At 38.1% G+C, this 17,764-nt stretch overlaps 2 protein-coding genes across 2 annotated transcripts; one reads left to right on the top strand and one right to left on the bottom strand.

Moving 5' to 3' along the window:
• Positions 1–6,469: 6,469 nt before the first annotated feature.
• LOC149819581 (putative arabinosyltransferase ARAD1) lies at positions 6,470–10,688 on the top strand. The gene is made up of 2 exons (XM_089982371.1): positions 6,470–8,225; positions 9,794–10,688. Exons 1-2 carry the CDS (start codon positions 7,302–7,304, stop codon positions 10,307–10,309), a joined length of 1,440 nt encoding a protein of 479 aa, XP_089838497.1. The 5' UTR covers positions 6,470–7,301; the 3' UTR covers positions 10,310–10,688.
• A 3,114-nt stretch (positions 10,689–13,802) lies between these two features.
• LOC149819580 (Tetratricopeptide repeat (TPR)-like superfamily protein) lies at positions 13,803–16,511 on the bottom strand. The gene has a single exon (XM_089983433.1). It carries the CDS (start codon positions 16,509–16,511, stop codon positions 13,803–13,805), a length of 2,709 nt encoding a protein of 902 aa, XP_089839559.1.
• Positions 16,512–17,764: the final 1,253 nt, after the last annotated feature.

Genomic DNA, 17,764 nt, shown 5'->3' with positions numbered 1-17,764 from the left:
TTCTTCAAGGAACTCTACATCTCTACTCTTGATCAATCTTAATCTATGATGATATAACCTATAGCCTTTTGATCCTTTAGGATAGCTAATAAAAATGCATCTAGCAAATCTATTATTCAGTTTATTCATAGTAGGATCTAGAATCTTAGCATGTGCTATAGATCCCCACCTTTTGAGATGGGCTAACTCTGGTTTCATACCAGTTCATCTTTCATAGGGTGTGGTTGGGACAACTTTGCAGGGCACACAGTTCATTGTATACATAGACGTACTTACAGCTTCTCCCCAAAATACTTTGGGTAACTGTGCACCTGCCAACATGAATCTGACCATGTTCAAAAGTGTTCTGTTACACCTTTCTGCAACACCATTTTGTTGAGGTGTTCTTGGCATGGTTCTTTGCCTGTCAATGCCAAGATCTTTACAGAACTCACAAAATTCATTAGAGGTGTATTCACCGCCTCTATCTGACCTTATTTTCTTTATGTTTCTTATTGTCTTTCAACTTCACTTTTATATATTTTGAATTTCTCGAGTGCTTTAGATTTTTGTCTAATAAGATACAAGTATTCATACTTCGAAAAATCATCAATGAATGTTATGTAGTATAACATACCACTGTGAGTTTGGACCCTGAATGGTCCATAAATGTCTGTATGTATCATTTCTAATAGTTTATTAGCTCGCACAACATTTGATGGAAAGGATTTTTTTGTCATCTTTCTATATATACAAGACTTATATTTTTCAAAGTGAGACTCATCAAAAACAAGAATAATGCCTTGTTGGGCCATTTTCTTCATCATTTTAATACTTATGTGACATAATCTTTTATGCCATGTATTTATATCAACACTAAAGGCACAATCAATATAGACAGAAAAAAATTTTTTATTGTCACATAATTTGAACATGTGTTCTTTTACATACTTGCCCTCAAACAAAACTCTACCATGTTTACCCACAGTAACTTTGTCAGGGACAAACCTGACCTCAAACCCCAATGATGGTTGGCACAGACACTAGATTCCTTCTCATAGAAGGTACATACAGAACATCATTAAACAAGACACTTGTTCCACCAATGTTTAATCTATAGGATCCAACTCCTAGCACATCGTAATAGGAGTTGTTTCCCATATAGACTTTATGTTCACCAGGTTTCAGCTCTTTCATATTCACAGCTCCATCAGTGGTCTTGGCTATGTGACGTGTAGCTCTTGAGTCTACCCACCACTCTGAGAGCTCTTCATTCGCAAAGTGGCACTCCGAAATAACACAAACAGCCTCTTTGTTGTCATTTTTCTTATGGTTGTCGTTGTTATATATGTTTTTGTTCTCATAATTCTTGTTGTTTCAAAACTTGGTTCTGCAATTCCTTTGGATGTCACCCAATTTACCACACTTGACTTGGGAGTCGTTGTTCCTCTGTGGTTTGCGAAAACCTTAACCCTGTCCTTTGTTGAACTTGTCATTACCTTTTTTCTTAAGGTTATTGGTTTTAAAAGGTACTAGACTACTAGTGGGTGTATCTTGAGCAATCAACAGCTCAAACTTTTTCTCTTTGTTCATATGTTCTTGTTCTATGGCTAACTGCAGGGGCAACTTGGTTAGATTAAGATTTTTGGAGTTTGACCTAAGGGATGTGGTTAGCATCTTTCAGGAGGGTGGTAGGTTGTTCAGCATAGTGGACACTTGCATACGGTCTGGGATGATGTTTTCGGCTATGGCTAGGTCTTTAGCCATGACTAACATCCTATTAACATGGTCCACTACACTTTCACTTTCTTTCATTCTATATGAGTTATACTGCTCTAACAATAACTAGATGTGGACTTCGAATGTTGTATCATATTTTGCAGCAATTGCCTCCATCATCTATTTTGCTGAGGTGAAGTCTTTAAAAATCCTAATTAGGTCGTCATCCATGTAGGTAAGCATGATTGTCCTAGCCATTAAATCATCCTTCAGAAATTTTTCATATTTATCTTTTTCATCTTTCGTTGGTGGTTCTTTAGGCTTAGACACAGGGGCATTTAAGACGTACTTTAGTCCTTCTAAGATAAGAGCTAAGGAAATACACATTTTCCAAATATCAAAGTTTGTTTCATTCAACTTGTCAATTTTGGCTAGTTCAGATGCACACACTCAACTGACCATTTTCTTAAAAACTATTAATTTTAGACAAGTTTAGCAATTAGACAAAAAAAAGAGACAAAGGAGAAAGAAAGAGTTAATCCACAAACTCAAAACTTTAAAAAACTTGAAACAAAGAATGCACCCTTTTCAAAGATTTAGAAGAAAATCATTTTTTTTATTTTTTTTTAACGAACAAACCTCTTTCTGTGATTTTCAAAAAGATTTGGGTATTCAGAAGTAAATTTAAAAAAAAAAATAGAGTTGTTAATGAAATTTCAAAATACGCATGCCATTTTTAGCAATTTTCAAAAAGAAAAAAGTTGTGGGTTAAAAGTTTTTAAACTTTAACCCATTTTTTGAAAAAACCTGAAAGTTTCAGGGTTAAAATAGACCTTTTACTAGGTCAGGTATAAAAACCCTTCTCAAGGGTTTTCGGTCTTAACTTTTCCACCTATTCTCTCTCCTTTCTCGATTCTCTTTAGGGTGACAGAGCTGTCGGAGGTTTTTTCGATCGTTCTCGGTGACACTCCGGCCTGCAGATGGTTTGGGTTTAATTTGTAGATCTCGTTGCAGGCTACACCCAGAGAAGAAACCCAACTTTAGACACCTTTGGGAATACCTATTTTCCATCTCTTTGAGGTTTTATGGGTTTCTAGGGTCTGGCATTGTGTTTTTTCGATGAGTTTTCCTGTTCTGTTTTATTTTTCAGGTTAAAGCTCAGTCGATATGCCAGTGGTTGTCTTTCAGCAAGTCTTAGATGTTGTTTAGGGAGATCAGTCGGTATGTCGGTGGTTGTCTTTCAGCAGGTCTTAGATGTTGTTTAGGGAGATCAGTCGGTATGTCGGTGGTTGTCTTCCAGTCGGTCTTAAATGGAGAGGTACAGTGAAGAGGTCGAGATTTTAAGGTGACGCTGGAAAAAATCAACGTCGACCTGAGCATACTCTGTCGACAGTATAACAATATAAATAAATATATATATATATATATATTTATATTTATATTTATATTTATATTTATATTTATATTTATATTTATATTTATATTTATATTTATATTTATATTTATATTTCATTCTATTTATTATGATATTTAACTGAGATTGCAGGTAAAACAATAAACGCATACTAACATGCTTATTTTGATTTTATTTATTTTTTCAAATGAAGCAAACAAATTTATTTGCAGGAACAAATTGATGACCTCAGTATGTCGAGGTCCTCACATAAACATGTGCAGGGGTAAATCAAGCATAGGTGTGCTTATTCGCACACACAATTCAAAGGGTTTTTCTTTTAACCCAAAACAAAAAAAGAAAATGACTTGCATGTATTCGCTAATCCAAGATGCAGGTATTCAGACTGAAGTGCAGGAGCCGGCGGTGGGATCGTCTGCTTCAGGCCGGATCTTATGTTGACTGTGGTTGAGGACCTGAACTTGGCACTCTGATGCCATTGTTGGCGTTTGAAGATAGTAGGAACGCTTGATCACAGTCTACACAAGTAGCAAAGAAGAAAGCGGCGAAAAAAAGGAAAAAAGAAGGTGATGTCGCAAATGGCTTTTGAGGTTTGCTTCAAGAGATATCCTTTTTCGTATATCTTTTTTGTATGCCGAGCTATGTCGTTTTTATATATTGTTTCTCTCTTAGATTTCCTCTATCTCGACGAGCAATTGCACTAAAATAGCAGTAAATATCGGTGGACCAAGGTTTTAGATAAAGATGGGTTTTTGGTTTAAAACGGTTTTGTAAAACGGTCCATATACATCCATGAACTGGCCCTTGTTCGTGGATGAGGCCGAACTGTGGGGTTTATGGCCACATAATCCATCAGGGTTACGATAGATGGGCATTACAGATTAAAACCAAAATATTATCAAATGCACTTACCTAAAATGTTGGAAATTTACTAATAAAAAGAAGCAAGAAAGCTTTTAGGCAGAAAAGGTGACATTCCAACCGGGCTCTGCTTATCTGGTTTGAGCATTTAGTGCAAGTTACCTTGTGTTGGGAACTTTGCAAGTTCACAACCCAATGGTACACTTGTATAACTGGTGGGGTCTGCCTAACCCTAGCTTACCAATCAAAAAAAAAAAAAAAAAGGTGTCGCGCTTTTCTTACAGTAAATTACAGGAAGCCGACAAACCTATCACATATTTATAGACCAACGGGGGCTCCGCTTGTTTGGTAGGAGCAGCTTGTGCGTCACCTTTTGGGACGTTGCAGGTTCAAGACCCAATGGTATCACATATTAATAGAAATCCTCTCAAATTTTTTTGTTACTTTTTACCTCCCCTTTTTCATTTCTTATATTAAAAGAGCAGTCTAGGATATAAAATTAACTTCTTACTTGATTATGGAGAAACGCATCTTCTGTTAACGGCATAAAGGTTGAGGATATCAGTCCTTTAATTTGATAAAAACATTGATCATCCAATTGATTTAGGGAACAGGAATATATTCATAACAAAGTTAACAAAACTTAGGCGGCTAAATGTAATAACAAACAGATTTTCGTAAAATAGCTGATAAATGGGGCAGTTTTTGTAGCTTCAGCGTTTCTAATAACCTCAAGATAAATGGAGTGTGAATGGTCCTTTCGTTTCTCACTAGCGATTTTCTCGTTTATACTTGTCAATATTAGGATATGATAATGATGATGATGATTGTTATTTCTCATAAAGAGATGAAGCACGTGGGGAGGTAGCCAACTTGGTATAATTTACACACCTAACATGTTTTACTGTGGTAAGTTTGAATTAAATAGCTGAATTAGTTAAGAGTTACCACTGTGGAAAGACAACAATGGGTAGATCAGCCATGGATCCGCTGAGCCCACCAGTTTGTTTTGGAATGATTTACACGAAATACACCAAACAAGATACCTGGACCACACCACGTTGCTTTAAAGGTGATCATAATTATCTGTCAATTTTGTCACATAACCTCTCTATGAAATAACTGGAGTACTTCATATTTGTCAATCTGATTCTCTCTTCTTCTTTTTTAACTCAAAGGCCTTAAATTGTCAGATTTAGCCTATGTATTTATGTGTTTCTTGGAGTGTGGAGTATGTTTCTTACCTAAATATAAGTTAGAGACAGTTGAAGGGGGTTGGCCCCTGCTCGTAATGTGGGGTTTAGAGGCGATAGTTCTTGATGCAAATTTTTTGGATAAGTTTGAAAGGTAATTTTATTCCTTGTAGAATAGAACTACAAATATCGTAGGCTTCTTGTAACACTCATACACTCCAATTTAAATTCATGAAAAACACAGAGCATTTTTTTATATGATGCTGCACCGACGTCCTGCCAACTAGATGACATTCACATGTTGTCATTACCAAAAATGAAGAGAGCCTTTGTGGGTAAAATCATCCTTTAATCTCATTAGCCTTGTTCAACCAAGGTTAAATGGACATAAATGCAAATCTTAGGCGGTTATTTGAAAATGGGTGTGTGTTTGTAAATACACAAAAAGTTAGGCTGCTATTTGTTAATTATTCACAGAAAATTCAAGAATGAAGAAAATAGTAAACCCTTTTAATAAAGTAATATGATACACTCAAATGCCTGAAGAGTTTTATGCTGTCAAGGCAAGTCATTGACAGAGCCAGCACGGCCAGGTCTCTGATCATATCATAGGGTGAGGGTGGTTTCTTCTTTTAAATATGTAAAAAAAAAATATATGATCAATTCAAACTTTAAGCCTTTATGTAAAATAAAAATGTATGACAAATACACTCTTGGTATCAAGAAAACAGATGTGGTTACCTATGTGATCAGCAGCCTCCTTAGTCAAGTCGAAGGCTCAGGATCCAATCCTATTGACGTATAGGGTCTGCCATTGCTTTATCATGATTGGGGTAAGTAAGGCTGGTGTCCCTATTCTCAATGAGATTTTCCTTCGTCATAAAAAAATAAAGTAAATTCAGGAAAACCATTAACCAAAGCAAATAATAAGAAGAAAGTCAATTGGGCTTAGAATTAGAATGATTCGAAAATCACGGCTGCATGAAATCTCATGTTTTCTTTTAGAATCACTCTCAGGATGCAACCGAACATTTCCTTAATTTCTCAGCCACGTCTCATTCACTTTTACTTTGTTTAATACTTTTTTTTTCACCTACTGTTATTCAGGCCGTGATTTGAGCGAAACCATGTTATTTATCAAGCGGGCAATTGTAATATTTCAAAATAGTGTATTTGCAATTACACTAAAACTAAGGCTGCTTTTGTTAATTTGTTCGAATAAATAAGAACCCACTTCCACGGATTGGCCCGTTCATTCCGGGCGTTCTGATATCAGAGTCCCACGGACATAACCACTCTTCTGTTTGCGGTGCAGTTTTCCCTCCTTACGCGTTCTATTGATTCTCTTATCTCCCCTCTGACTCTTGTTCTATTCAATGAGATTAAATGTCTGGATCTTTTTCTCCTTCTCCCCATGATCTAGCTTGTTATTGTTCTTACGTTGGGCTTTCTTTGTTGCAGCGTAAATTTCTCTTTCTCGTTGCCAATTTCAGATTTGGATCTCGCCGACAGAGGGGAAACTTCTGATGGTTCGGTCACCGTGTTTTCGTGGCTTTAGCTTCCCACCCATTTATTTTTGCAGGAGAAAACAATGTCTCTGTGTTGTTTCTTGAGTGCCCATTTCATTCTTGTGAGGGTAAGATGGGATTAAAGAAGAAATATGGTCTTCTCTTCTCCCCCCCTTCTTGAAAAGACGCTACCATCTTGACGATGCTACATTGTAAGTGTTTATGCTTTGGCAATATTATTCCTTCCTGCTTGACATTGCTTCGTTTGGATCATCTAGCGTGTGCCCATTGGATTTTTTCCAATGAAGGATGATTGGAAAAGAATAGAATCGGATTTTCTCTTTTTCTTGATTTGGAATTGGACAAGATTGGTAGTGGAGAATAGCCGAGTGGCCTTGGAGGCGAAATTGTTGGTTCTGCATGGTTTTGATGTGCCCACGTGATTTCTGTGGGTACGATTTGGTGTATTGAAGATAAAATTGATTCTCACCGTCTTGGACAGTCTGCACTGCTCTCCATTTTTTTCCTGCGGAGATTCCCTTTATTGCATTAACACCAATTGGGCACACTTATTCTTCGTTTTGTATTAATAGAAGGTGTGTTTCTTTTTATGAGTATGATATTACAATGGCTGATAGTAGGATTCCACATTCCTCTGGATCTGAAAGAAGGAGATATCTGTTCTGCCTCTTCACAATATCCGTGTTTGTCTTCGTCTTTTCCTGGTTCTTTTTTCTCCAATCAGCAGGTCGCCCGCATTTCATCGAACATGGTTTTTTGCCTGATTCAAAGCTCCTCTCTATGGTTGACAGCTTTAAATCTCAACCCAGAATCCAAAACAAGGAGCGACCTCGATCGTTGCCTCTATCACCATCTATCCAGAAGAAAAATGCACAAGAACCTGATGTTTGTTATCCTGAAAATTCAATTCTCAAAGTTTTTATGTATGACCTACCTTCTGCGTTTCATTTTGGTTTGCTGGGCTGGAACGAAAGGAAGGGCAGAGTTTGGCCTGACATAGTTAATGGCATTCCAGATTATCCTGGAGGATTAAATCTTCAACATAGTATAGAGTATTGGCTTACTTTGGATCTTTTGTCATCTACACTTCCCAATAGAAGAGGTCCTTGTAGTGCTGTAAGAGTTGATAATTCTAGTCAGGCTGATGTTGTCTTTGTTCCATTTTTCTCTTCATTGTGTTATAATCGGCATTCAAAGGTGAACTCTACAGAAAAAGTGAGCTTGAACAAGGTGTTACAGGATAAATTGGTGGCGTTTTTAAGGGTGCAAGATGAGTGGAAGAGATCCGGTGGACGAGATCATGTAATACTTGCACATCACCCAAATAGCATGTTAGATGCAAGGATGCAGTTATGGCCATGTATGTTCATACTTTCAGATTTTGGAAGGTATCCTCCGAACGTAGCAAATGTAGACAAGGACATCATCGCTCCATACAAGCATGTCATCAGAAACTATAATAATGATTCATCGACCTTTGATAGTCGGCCAACTTTGCTATATTTTCAAGGCGCAATTTATCGCAAAGATGTGAGTAACAACTTTTTTGTCTTTTCTTTTATTCCTGAATGTGTGATGTAATTTATATTTAACAACTTAAATGTATCTCTCTTCAGCAGATCTTGGTAAATTCAAGAAAATTGGCAATATGATTGTTCAAATTTTTAACTTCACATTAACATTTGATTATCTCAAAATGAGCTGAGATACTCTTGATATTCATTAAAGTTGTTATGTGTAGTTTCATTTTGTTATGCTTTTTTTAAAATCGGGACTGCATTATTAGCCTCTGATTCCGAAGAGCTGGTGCACTATTTCTTGAAGTTGTAATGCCTGCTTAGAGCTATCCTGCTTTATTCAAAATGTGAGATTTGAACTCACAAGCAATAAAACAGTTGCTGAATTCATACATATCTCAGAAGATAGTATGTTTCATCTGCTTGTTGGGAACAAACAATATGTACATCCTATGTATTTCTAGTCTCTGTTTTCTTAAGTTGGCCCCTTTAAATTCCCCTGGCTCCTCTTCTGTGAATGATCCATGTTTGGTTTGTCAAAATGATCTTCATGTTGACATTTCAGTAGATGCAACTGAATTTGAATCATTTGATTGTTGCATTCCACTATACAAAATTCTGATATATCTTCTAACAGACTTCTGATGATAGACGTGCATCCTTTCTTCTTTGAACTTTCTTCTCCCTTTCTAATTAGAATGAAAAATTTCTAGAAAGTCCTCAACAATAAGCATGGATTGGTCAGAAAAATCCCTTATCAAGAACAACATGAATCTATTTTGATGCAACGACAAGAGATAAAACCCGTTTCTCTATTTCAGTTTTTTCATCCGAAAGATTTAAATGAGAAAATAAAATAAAAGAAAAAAAGGGCCTTGTGTTGTTCCTCTTATTATTGCATCAAAACAGATTCATGTGGTTCTTGATAAGAGAAGATCTGTCCAATCCATTCTTATTGATGAGGATTTTCGAGAATTTGTTTGTTCTAATTAGAGTGCCCTGTTCACGAACATGTTTTAAACAAAATATGCTAGCTGGTACTTTTATGTGCCTGTGAAGGAAATAATCCATCCCCACAACCTTGCATATTTATTCATCTCACTAATCAAGTGAAACTTCTATTTAGCTTTCTTTACTAGTTTTGTTCTTTCATATCTGAAAATTTCTCATTGCTGATAGAGACATGGGGGATGCTTCAGGTTTGACAATCCTCTGTTGTCAAACTCCAGGTGCTAGAGGTATCTCCACCTTTACTTCCAAGGATACTGTACAAGTTGGTGGAATGGTTATAAGTGACATAAACCCAATGATAGGATTTCTGGTAGATCCGTTCAACTACTACAAAACTACTGTCCCTTCAATAATACATGATAGGGATGACAATTGAGTTTCACCTGAATAGAATGTATCATTGTACATCAGAATCTCCAATTACTTAAATAATAGCTTGGTTATTTTATCAAATATGAATTGTTGCTAGTGTAGAGTTTTCCTTTTAGCTTTCTTTTAGTGCTTCTTGGTTATTTTGATTATTTTTTTTATTAGAAAATGAAAAGTTGTTTTGTGTTTATATCCTCTCAGGGTGGATATATCCGACAAGAACTTTATTATATTCTCAGAGATGAGAAGGATGTGCACTTTGCTTTTGGCAGCATACATGGAGGTGGGATTAATCAAGCAAGTCAGGGGATGCACTCTTCAAAATTTTGCTTGAATATTGCTGGTGACACCCCTTCCTCCAATCGCTTGTTTGATGCTATTGCTAGCCACTGTGTTCCAGTCATAATCAGTGACGACATCGAGCTCCCTTATGAAGACATCCTTGACTACTCAGAATTCTGCATATTTGTGCGTACCTCTGATGCTCTTAAAGATGGCTTTCTCATTAAACTAATTAGAGGCATCACGAAGGAAGAATGGACTAAAATGTGGCAAAGGTTGAAGGAAATCGAGCACCACTTTGAATTTCAATATCCATCCCAAAAGGATGATGCTGTTCAGATGATTTGGAAAGCAATATCACGTAAAGTTCCGTCAATTCGAATGAAGCTCAACAGGAGAAAACGGTTTAAAAGATCTATGGTTCAAGTTACCTGAAAGTTGGTTATACATGAACACGCCGGATAGAGGTGATATTTATGTTTCATCATCTGGTTTTGCTCTCTCTTCCAGGAATAGTAACTCCGGTCAATGTATACATTGAAGTGCTGCATCAGTAAGAATAGCATGAAGTTGCAACTTGTTTGTAGGTAAAAGAACACAATAAAACACTTTTATTTATTTGTTTTGCTGTAACAGGAAAAAGTGAGAGTCCAGGGGGAGAGAATGTCCCTAGGCGTCCATGAAGCTTCATATACTGGATGTTTTATCTAGAAGAGTATCTTGAGAACAAAAACTTCAAGGACACTAGACTGTGTCCTGAGCATGAAGGCCTTTGTTACTATTTTCCATTTAATAAAAAAATTTGCTTTGTCTCCATGACATGAAAACTAATAGCTTCCTATTGATTTTGAGAGCAATTTTCTATAATTTTAAAGTCGGCATATTAATAACAGAACAAAATACCAGGGAATGTAATTTGTCACTAAACTTGTTAAAGCACAAGGATGAGAATTTTTTTTGAGTCTTCATCTCTAGTCCAGTTTTTAAGGACTTGAAACTTATTTTAGACTAGCCTAACTTAATTCTGTTTGATGAGCCAAAAATCCAATGTTGCCAAGGAAAACTAGTATAAAGTTGGAAGGGCGAATAATGGGGACTGTGTGTCGACTCTGAGTTACAATAGGGCAATTCTTTATCTTATGTATGATTAGAATAGAGGGGACCTTAAGGTACAATTGTCTATAAAATGATCCGTTTTGATTTTCTGCAACCCATGTTGGGATCTTGTTTTGTTACAATGATTTTTTCTTTTTTGTTTGGGGAGGCTTCACTTCATCACTTCTTCATTGCTGGTTTACATATTTCATGTTTTGGGGGAACATTGTGAAATTTTATTGCACTTGGTTGATAGAAGAAACCTCTTTTCAGAGACCAACTAATGGAACTCATGATAGAGCTAGTGTCCAACCTGTTTTACTGCATGCCTCGCAAGTTGAAACATGGAAGGAATTTTCTTGGTCTCAAATCTCAACCACTAAAGTTAATCACACCAGTACTGGCCAGTCCATGGAAGGTGCCCAACATGGAAATTAGAAGATGTTTTGTTCATTGGTTCCAGAAAGCTGATCCCATGCTGATGGTAACACGGTTTGATGATGGTCCTCATTGGTGGGTGCATCGTGATGATTGTTCCTCGCTTGTCTCGTGTTTGGAGATAATGCCTTCCGGCCTTCAACCTGTGCACATCCTCATGAGTGACTGTACGGTTCAATATAGAAACCATTATAACTAGCTTATTCACAGTTCACACCCACAGTTGTATTTATGGACTTTGAGTCCGTTTGGCAGTTTTGGATGCTCATATCATATATCTTAGGGTAATTTCTTGATAAGGACCTACCTTTTACCTATTTCATTATAGAACCACCTTTTCTGAAATTCTTGATATAATCCTAGGTTTTCTTGACATTGGCCAAATAAGGAATTACTTTAATGTATGCTACCCTCACCTATCTAACCTGAGTTAAGTAATTTAAAATGCGAAAAAATACCCTTCTACTTTATCTTCTACTATTTAATTTGAGCCAAATATTTTTCAATGCTTTAATTAAATATATTTATCCTAGATCCGACCCCAAAATACGGATGTATGCTATCGAAAACTCAAAGTATAGGTAAGATTTATTTCAGATCTGGGTCGAACTCTGATCCATTTCGGTTACTTGCAAATTCTTAATATTTAAAGGTGGGTGGAGGTAAGTTCATAACTGTAACAAGTACAATCATGATTAAGGGTAAGATAGGAATTTGAGAACACATCAAAACGTTTTCCTTCATTGGGTGTGAGGAAGGTAAACACAAGGTCCTTCTTACTTGACCATTATCAAAATAAAAATTAGGACTATATCAGGAATTTCAGAAAATGTAGAACTCGACGAGAGATTTCATTGAAAACATGTGTCCGCGCCAGGAAATTACCCTATATCTTAACCAAAAAACCGCGGGTGAGCAAGAAATGAAAACTCTAAAATAGGAAGCACACTTGGGAAACCTTCATTAAGCATTATAAAAACAGCAAGTAAACTGCTAAACTGAAATTTCTGATTGTTGACATGATCAAATTCTCAGGTCAATCCTCGACAGCATCCCGGTATGCCATGTTCATATAAATCAACCATGTGTTGCATTTGGTCGCTGAGCCCAACTAGATGGAGCTCTATCTGGTCATACGAAGATGGATGTTGAAACTCCTAAGTGAACAAATCGGTTTGCAGCAAGGGCCAAAGGCAAGCAAACTGTCGAATTTCCCAACTAAAAAAAAAAGGCAACATGATAAAAGAGAAGCATGTAAATTATTAGAATTAAATCTTGACAAAAATCAAAAGCTTACGAAGAAGTATCCTTTTCCAACATGAATGAGGGATGGATTTCCAGGGTAATATACAAAGATGCCAAGGAAGCCGTGGAAGATACTGGCAAGTGCCTACTCTTATTGGGGATCAGAAAAAAGGCAAAGGGGAAATGGTCCAGTAGTACAAATGATATATATATATATATAATGCCTATTATTACTGGGGACCAGAAAAAAGGAAAAAGGAAAATGGTCCAGTAGGTAAGACTAAATATTGTGGATGAAGACAAGAAAGCTGTCATTGATTTCCATTCTTCTCTTAGCAAGTACCCATGATATGCATATGTGTGTGTGTGGAAGGGGGCCTATTCCCCCAGCAATTTCCACTGAAAAAAAAAGAAAATTTCAATTAAGAGCCAACCTTTTTGTCTATAATTTCAAGAATGAATCTCATTTTTCTGAAATGTTAGATATGAGCCAAAATTTTCCTCAAAACAGTAAAATAGGGACCTCAAGTCAACATCCATCATCTTGCAAAACGTGATTCCTTTTTTGGCTTCGTGTTGAAAAATGAAAAATACTCATTCATTCTCATTAAAAAAAAAAGTAAACAGTTTGAATTGTTAACGATGAAGGTAACTATTGTAATTTAACTTGTGATTTAACATGAGTTAAAAGACAATAATAAACTTAGGCCTTGTTTGGCAGTTTTCAGGAAAACAGAAACCTATATTTAGAATTTCAGAAACATGAGGCCCATATTTGCAATTATGGGCATAAGGATGGCACCTAAACAGAATTTTCCCCAAAAAAAACGGGAACCTGCAAGGATTCCATGTAGATCTATCTTGGTCAATAATACGAGCACAAGCATTCTCCTGATTCACCATGCTTAAATTTTGCCTTCCACTTTCTCCTGAGCAAACTTTTAATTAATCCTTTTGTTTTGTATAACTTTTCTCCACCCCTTTTGTTTTTTACTTTGCTACTTTCAACCCTTCCCCAACCTCACATACTAACAAGACCCTCATTTGTAGACACCACGACAGTCGGCATTTGTAGTCACAATAGCATTTAATGGTCTTTTTTCTTTCATCTTCTCATTTCTCCTGTACGTTTTATTATTACCCGAGACTATCACCAGTAGTCACCACAACTGCAGGTCCCCTCCTTGAAAGAGTGAAACCGATTTGCGTCTCTAACAATCAACTCCCTTTGGACAATCTTTGAAATGTATTTAGTTACAGTGTGGCAATCTCCACACACACGGAGGTTCTTCATTATCAACAATGGAGTGCCTGGCTCGGTGTTCAGTAAACCAAATGCTATCGCCAATCTTTCGCTGTGCCCACATAGCACATCTCCCTTTTCATCTTCCTCCACATCATGCAGAACGAAGCTTTTGTCTGCAATATAACCATCCTTAGCCATCATTTCTCCCAGTCTTTCTAACAAGAGATAAATCTCCCTTGATTGTTCACCAAATCGATCACCAATTCCAAAAACATAAATCTTATTTTTTATCTCTATCCAGCTATATCCCGGATTCTTTCTCCATCCTCTTGCTCTCATTGTTTTCCTAACTTTTGAAACGTCATCCCACTTTCTCCTAGACGCGTAAAAGTTTGACACCAAAACATGGTACCCAGCATCATACAAATCATTGGAGTTCACAATCTTTTTTGAGACACGTTCAGCAATTTGATTTTCACCGGTTGTTCGACAAGAACTCAGCAAAGCACCCCAAATACTAACATCAGGTTCCATGGGCATGGAACATATGAATTTTTCTGCCTCTGCTAGTTTCCCTGATCGGGAAAGAAGATCAACCACACATGCATAATGCTCCATCTTAGGTTCTATTTGGTAATGTTGTTGCATTCGGGTGAAGAACGTCAGACCCTCATCTACCAGGCCAGCATGGCTGCACGCATACATAACAGCAACAAATGCAACACCGTCAGGTTCCACACCTATCTCCTCCATCTCCGTGAAAACCTCTAGCGCCTTCCTCCCAAAACCATGCATCCCATATGCATAAGTCATTGATGTCCATGTCACAACATCTTTCTCTTTCATCCAAACAAAAACATGGCACGAATTCTTCAAATCACCACACTTTGAATACATCTCAATCATAGCATTATTGGTTGGAAGATCTCCTTCAAGACCAATTTTGAAAATGAACCCGTGAACTTCTTTCCCATGTCGTTTCGAGCCCAAGAAAGAACATGCAGGTAAGACACCTAAAATTGTCGCTCTATCCAGTAGCACCCCTTCTGTGTTCATTTTCCTGATCATCTTCAAGCCCAAGCTGCAAGTCCCACTTTGAATGCTACCTGCGATTATAGCATTCCAAGTCATCACATCTTTTCTTTTGATGGTTTCAAACATTCTCATTGCGTCTTGTACACTGCCACATTTTGCATATGAATCAATGATCAAATTGCCAATGAGCAAATCATTTTCAAATCCGGCCTTTATGATATCATTATGCATACTCTTTCCCATAAACAAGTCTACCGTGTGGCTACACACTGGCAGGATTGTCACAAATGTGACAGAATCCGGCATAACTCCCATCCGCTTCATCCTCTTGAAAACCTGCAGCCCTTCATGGTAACATCCACCATGAATATATGCACCGATCAGAGCATTCCATGTTACCAAATCCCGCTGACTCATTTGCTCAAACACTTCCTCACATGCCTTCAAACACCCACATCTCCCATACATTGTAATAAGAATGTTACTCAACGTAGCATCAAACTCATACCCATTCTTGACCAAATACTCATGCACAGCTCTCCCCTGCTCCAAATCTTCCAGATGACCGCACGCATGAAGAGCGGCTGTCACAGTCAATAAATCTGGTTTGAATCCTAACATCATTCTACGAAAGAGTCCTATAGCTTCATGGTACAATCCGAATTGGGTACATACACTAATCATCGTATTCCAAGTAACTGTATCTCTCCGAGGCATCCCGTAGAAAACACGGCAAACATCGTCCAAACTATCACATTTCGAGTACATAGACAGAAGAGCGTTCCCCACTGAAACATTACTCTGGATTCCAATCTTATGAGCAACGCCGTGAGTCACCTGCCCCTCCACCAAATCACCCGCACCACCACAAGCAAGCAAAACACTCCCCACTGTAAATAAATCGGGCTTCAAGCCAGACAATCTAAACTCGCAATAGAGACGCAATGCCTCCTCCCATTGTTTGTTCGCCCCATAACCAGCAATAAGAGCGTTCCATGAAACCAGATCTCGTTGCGGCATTCTAACAAACAACCGGTGCGCATCGCTGAGACTGCCACATTTAGCATACATATCGATCAGAGAATTGGAGACATAAGCATCGAATTCGAAACCTAACTCGACCGCCCGTTCGTGCAGCTTCTTGCCCGTTTCCAAATCGATTAGTCCGGCGCACGCGCTTACCAGAGAAGGAAACGTGAATCTATCAGGAATTAGACCCAAATTCTGCATCTGAGAGTAGGTTTCCAGAGCATCGGAGAAATATCCATTGTGGGTATAGGCTCTAGTGACGGAATTCCACAGGAAGACGTTGGTGGTAGGAGAGATTTGCCGTAAAACCTGGCGGGAGAGGTGCGGACTCCCATGTTTGGCGTAACTGGCAATGAGCTCTCCGGAGAAGAAGGCGAGCTGGTGGAGACCGAGGACGACGATGCGCGCATGGATCTGGTCGGTCTCTCTCAGATATTTTGAGGAAGAGATTGCCTTGGTGATCGCGGCGTGTACGTTGTGAGGAAGGTGGTGAACAGAGGATGAGAAGCTACAGCAGGAACGCCTCCCTATTAGTATTAGGCACCTCATCAACTAACCAACCACGTCTCATGAGTCATGAGATTTTATGTAGGGGTGTCAATGGATCGGGTTTGAGCGGACCCGATCCGTACCAAATCCAACGGGTCAGGGTTTGGTGATAAATAAGAAGTTCCGATTAGAATCCAGGTCGAATCTGAAGGGTCCAATTAATATATGAAACTGAGTATGGTTTGTGAAATTTCATACCAAACCCAGGCCTGCTCGAGTTTCTGCAATTTTTCAATGCAAAAATGATAAAAATATATATATATATTATTTTACCGGTTATTGTCCAGGTCTGCTTCATGTAATTCTTATAGGATCCGGGTATGGTTTCTTTTATGGAGAGTCCAATTAAACTCAGCATCAGACCCGGTATGATCATCTCAAATCAGGTTTGGGTTTGGTTCTACGTACCTGAGTCCAAATCAAACCCAACCCGTTGACACCCTTAATTTTATGTAGTTGGAGAGGCAAGCGGTTGGACACGAGCCGAATATTGGACAAGAAGTTCAAATCAGAAACTAGATCAGAACTAGGTCCCCAAATGGTAGGGTTGAATCCGGACTCATAGTTCTTTCTTTTGTAAGACATGGTTGGGAATAAAGATTTTACGTGTAATACGTGTAATCGGATCAGGTTTAATTTTTTCAGACTGGGATGTACATCCAAGAAACATATGGATCCAAATCTGGATTTCAATTCTCATGGATCTGCTCAAATCCGATCCAAGTATATATTCAGAAGTCGCAACTCGTCATTTTTAGGATGCGTAACATAGAACAATGCATAAAATTTGGATCAGAGCGGTCTATTGGAGATCGAATCAGATCCATGTGCACTATTAAGCAGTCGCACACGAGCTGCCAATGAGACCATCCTGGACAAGGTTGGCCTGGCCCATCAATGGGTTGGTCACCCGGCTCAACATGGCCTACCAAACCCAGCTGGGCAGCATGTCTTGGGTAGCCATTCTTGCTAGAAACTGGGCTATCCCGTTCATGTCTAATGTTGAACATATTTAACAATGAATCGAGGATAGCAAAAAAGATGGGAAACTTAACTGTCTAAACGGTGAATAGAAGGACCTCTCCCTTCCAGCCGTGTATTGATAAGATTAACCTGGCCCTTCCTAGATGCTTCGATCATAATGGATTGGTCCACTGAAATGTAGCTCAAACCATCTAGTCCCTGTATCTTGCAGAGGTGAGTGATCAATTAACCATCCCGACTTAATGAACTGACCTTGATGTGTATCTTAT

The sequence above is a fragment of the Nuphar pumila genome, chromosome 12, assembly GCF_984573655.1.
Source record: "Nuphar pumila chromosome 12, dmNupPumi1.hap1.1, whole genome shotgun sequence".
NCBI classification, from domain to species: domain Eukaryota; kingdom Viridiplantae; phylum Streptophyta; class Magnoliopsida; order Nymphaeales; family Nymphaeaceae; genus Nuphar; species Nuphar pumila.
Note: the sequence above shows the minus strand (reverse complement) of the source record. Positions and strands in the feature narration are given on the sequence as shown.

Bases quoted from the DNA above. Each gene is read 5' to 3' on its own strand.
- LOC149819580 (XM_089983433.1), bottom strand. From the start codon at position 16,511: ATGAGGTGCCTAATACTAATAGGGAGGCGTTCCTGCTGTAGCTTCTCA.
- LOC149819581 (XM_089982371.1), top strand. From the start codon at position 7,302: ATGGCTGATAGTAGGATTCCACATTCCTCTGGATCTGAAAGAAGGAGA. The intron at 8,226-9,793 runs GTGAGTAACAAC...ATATCCTCTCAG, and splicing joins GCGCAATTTATCGCAAAGAT to GGTGGATATATCCGACAAGA.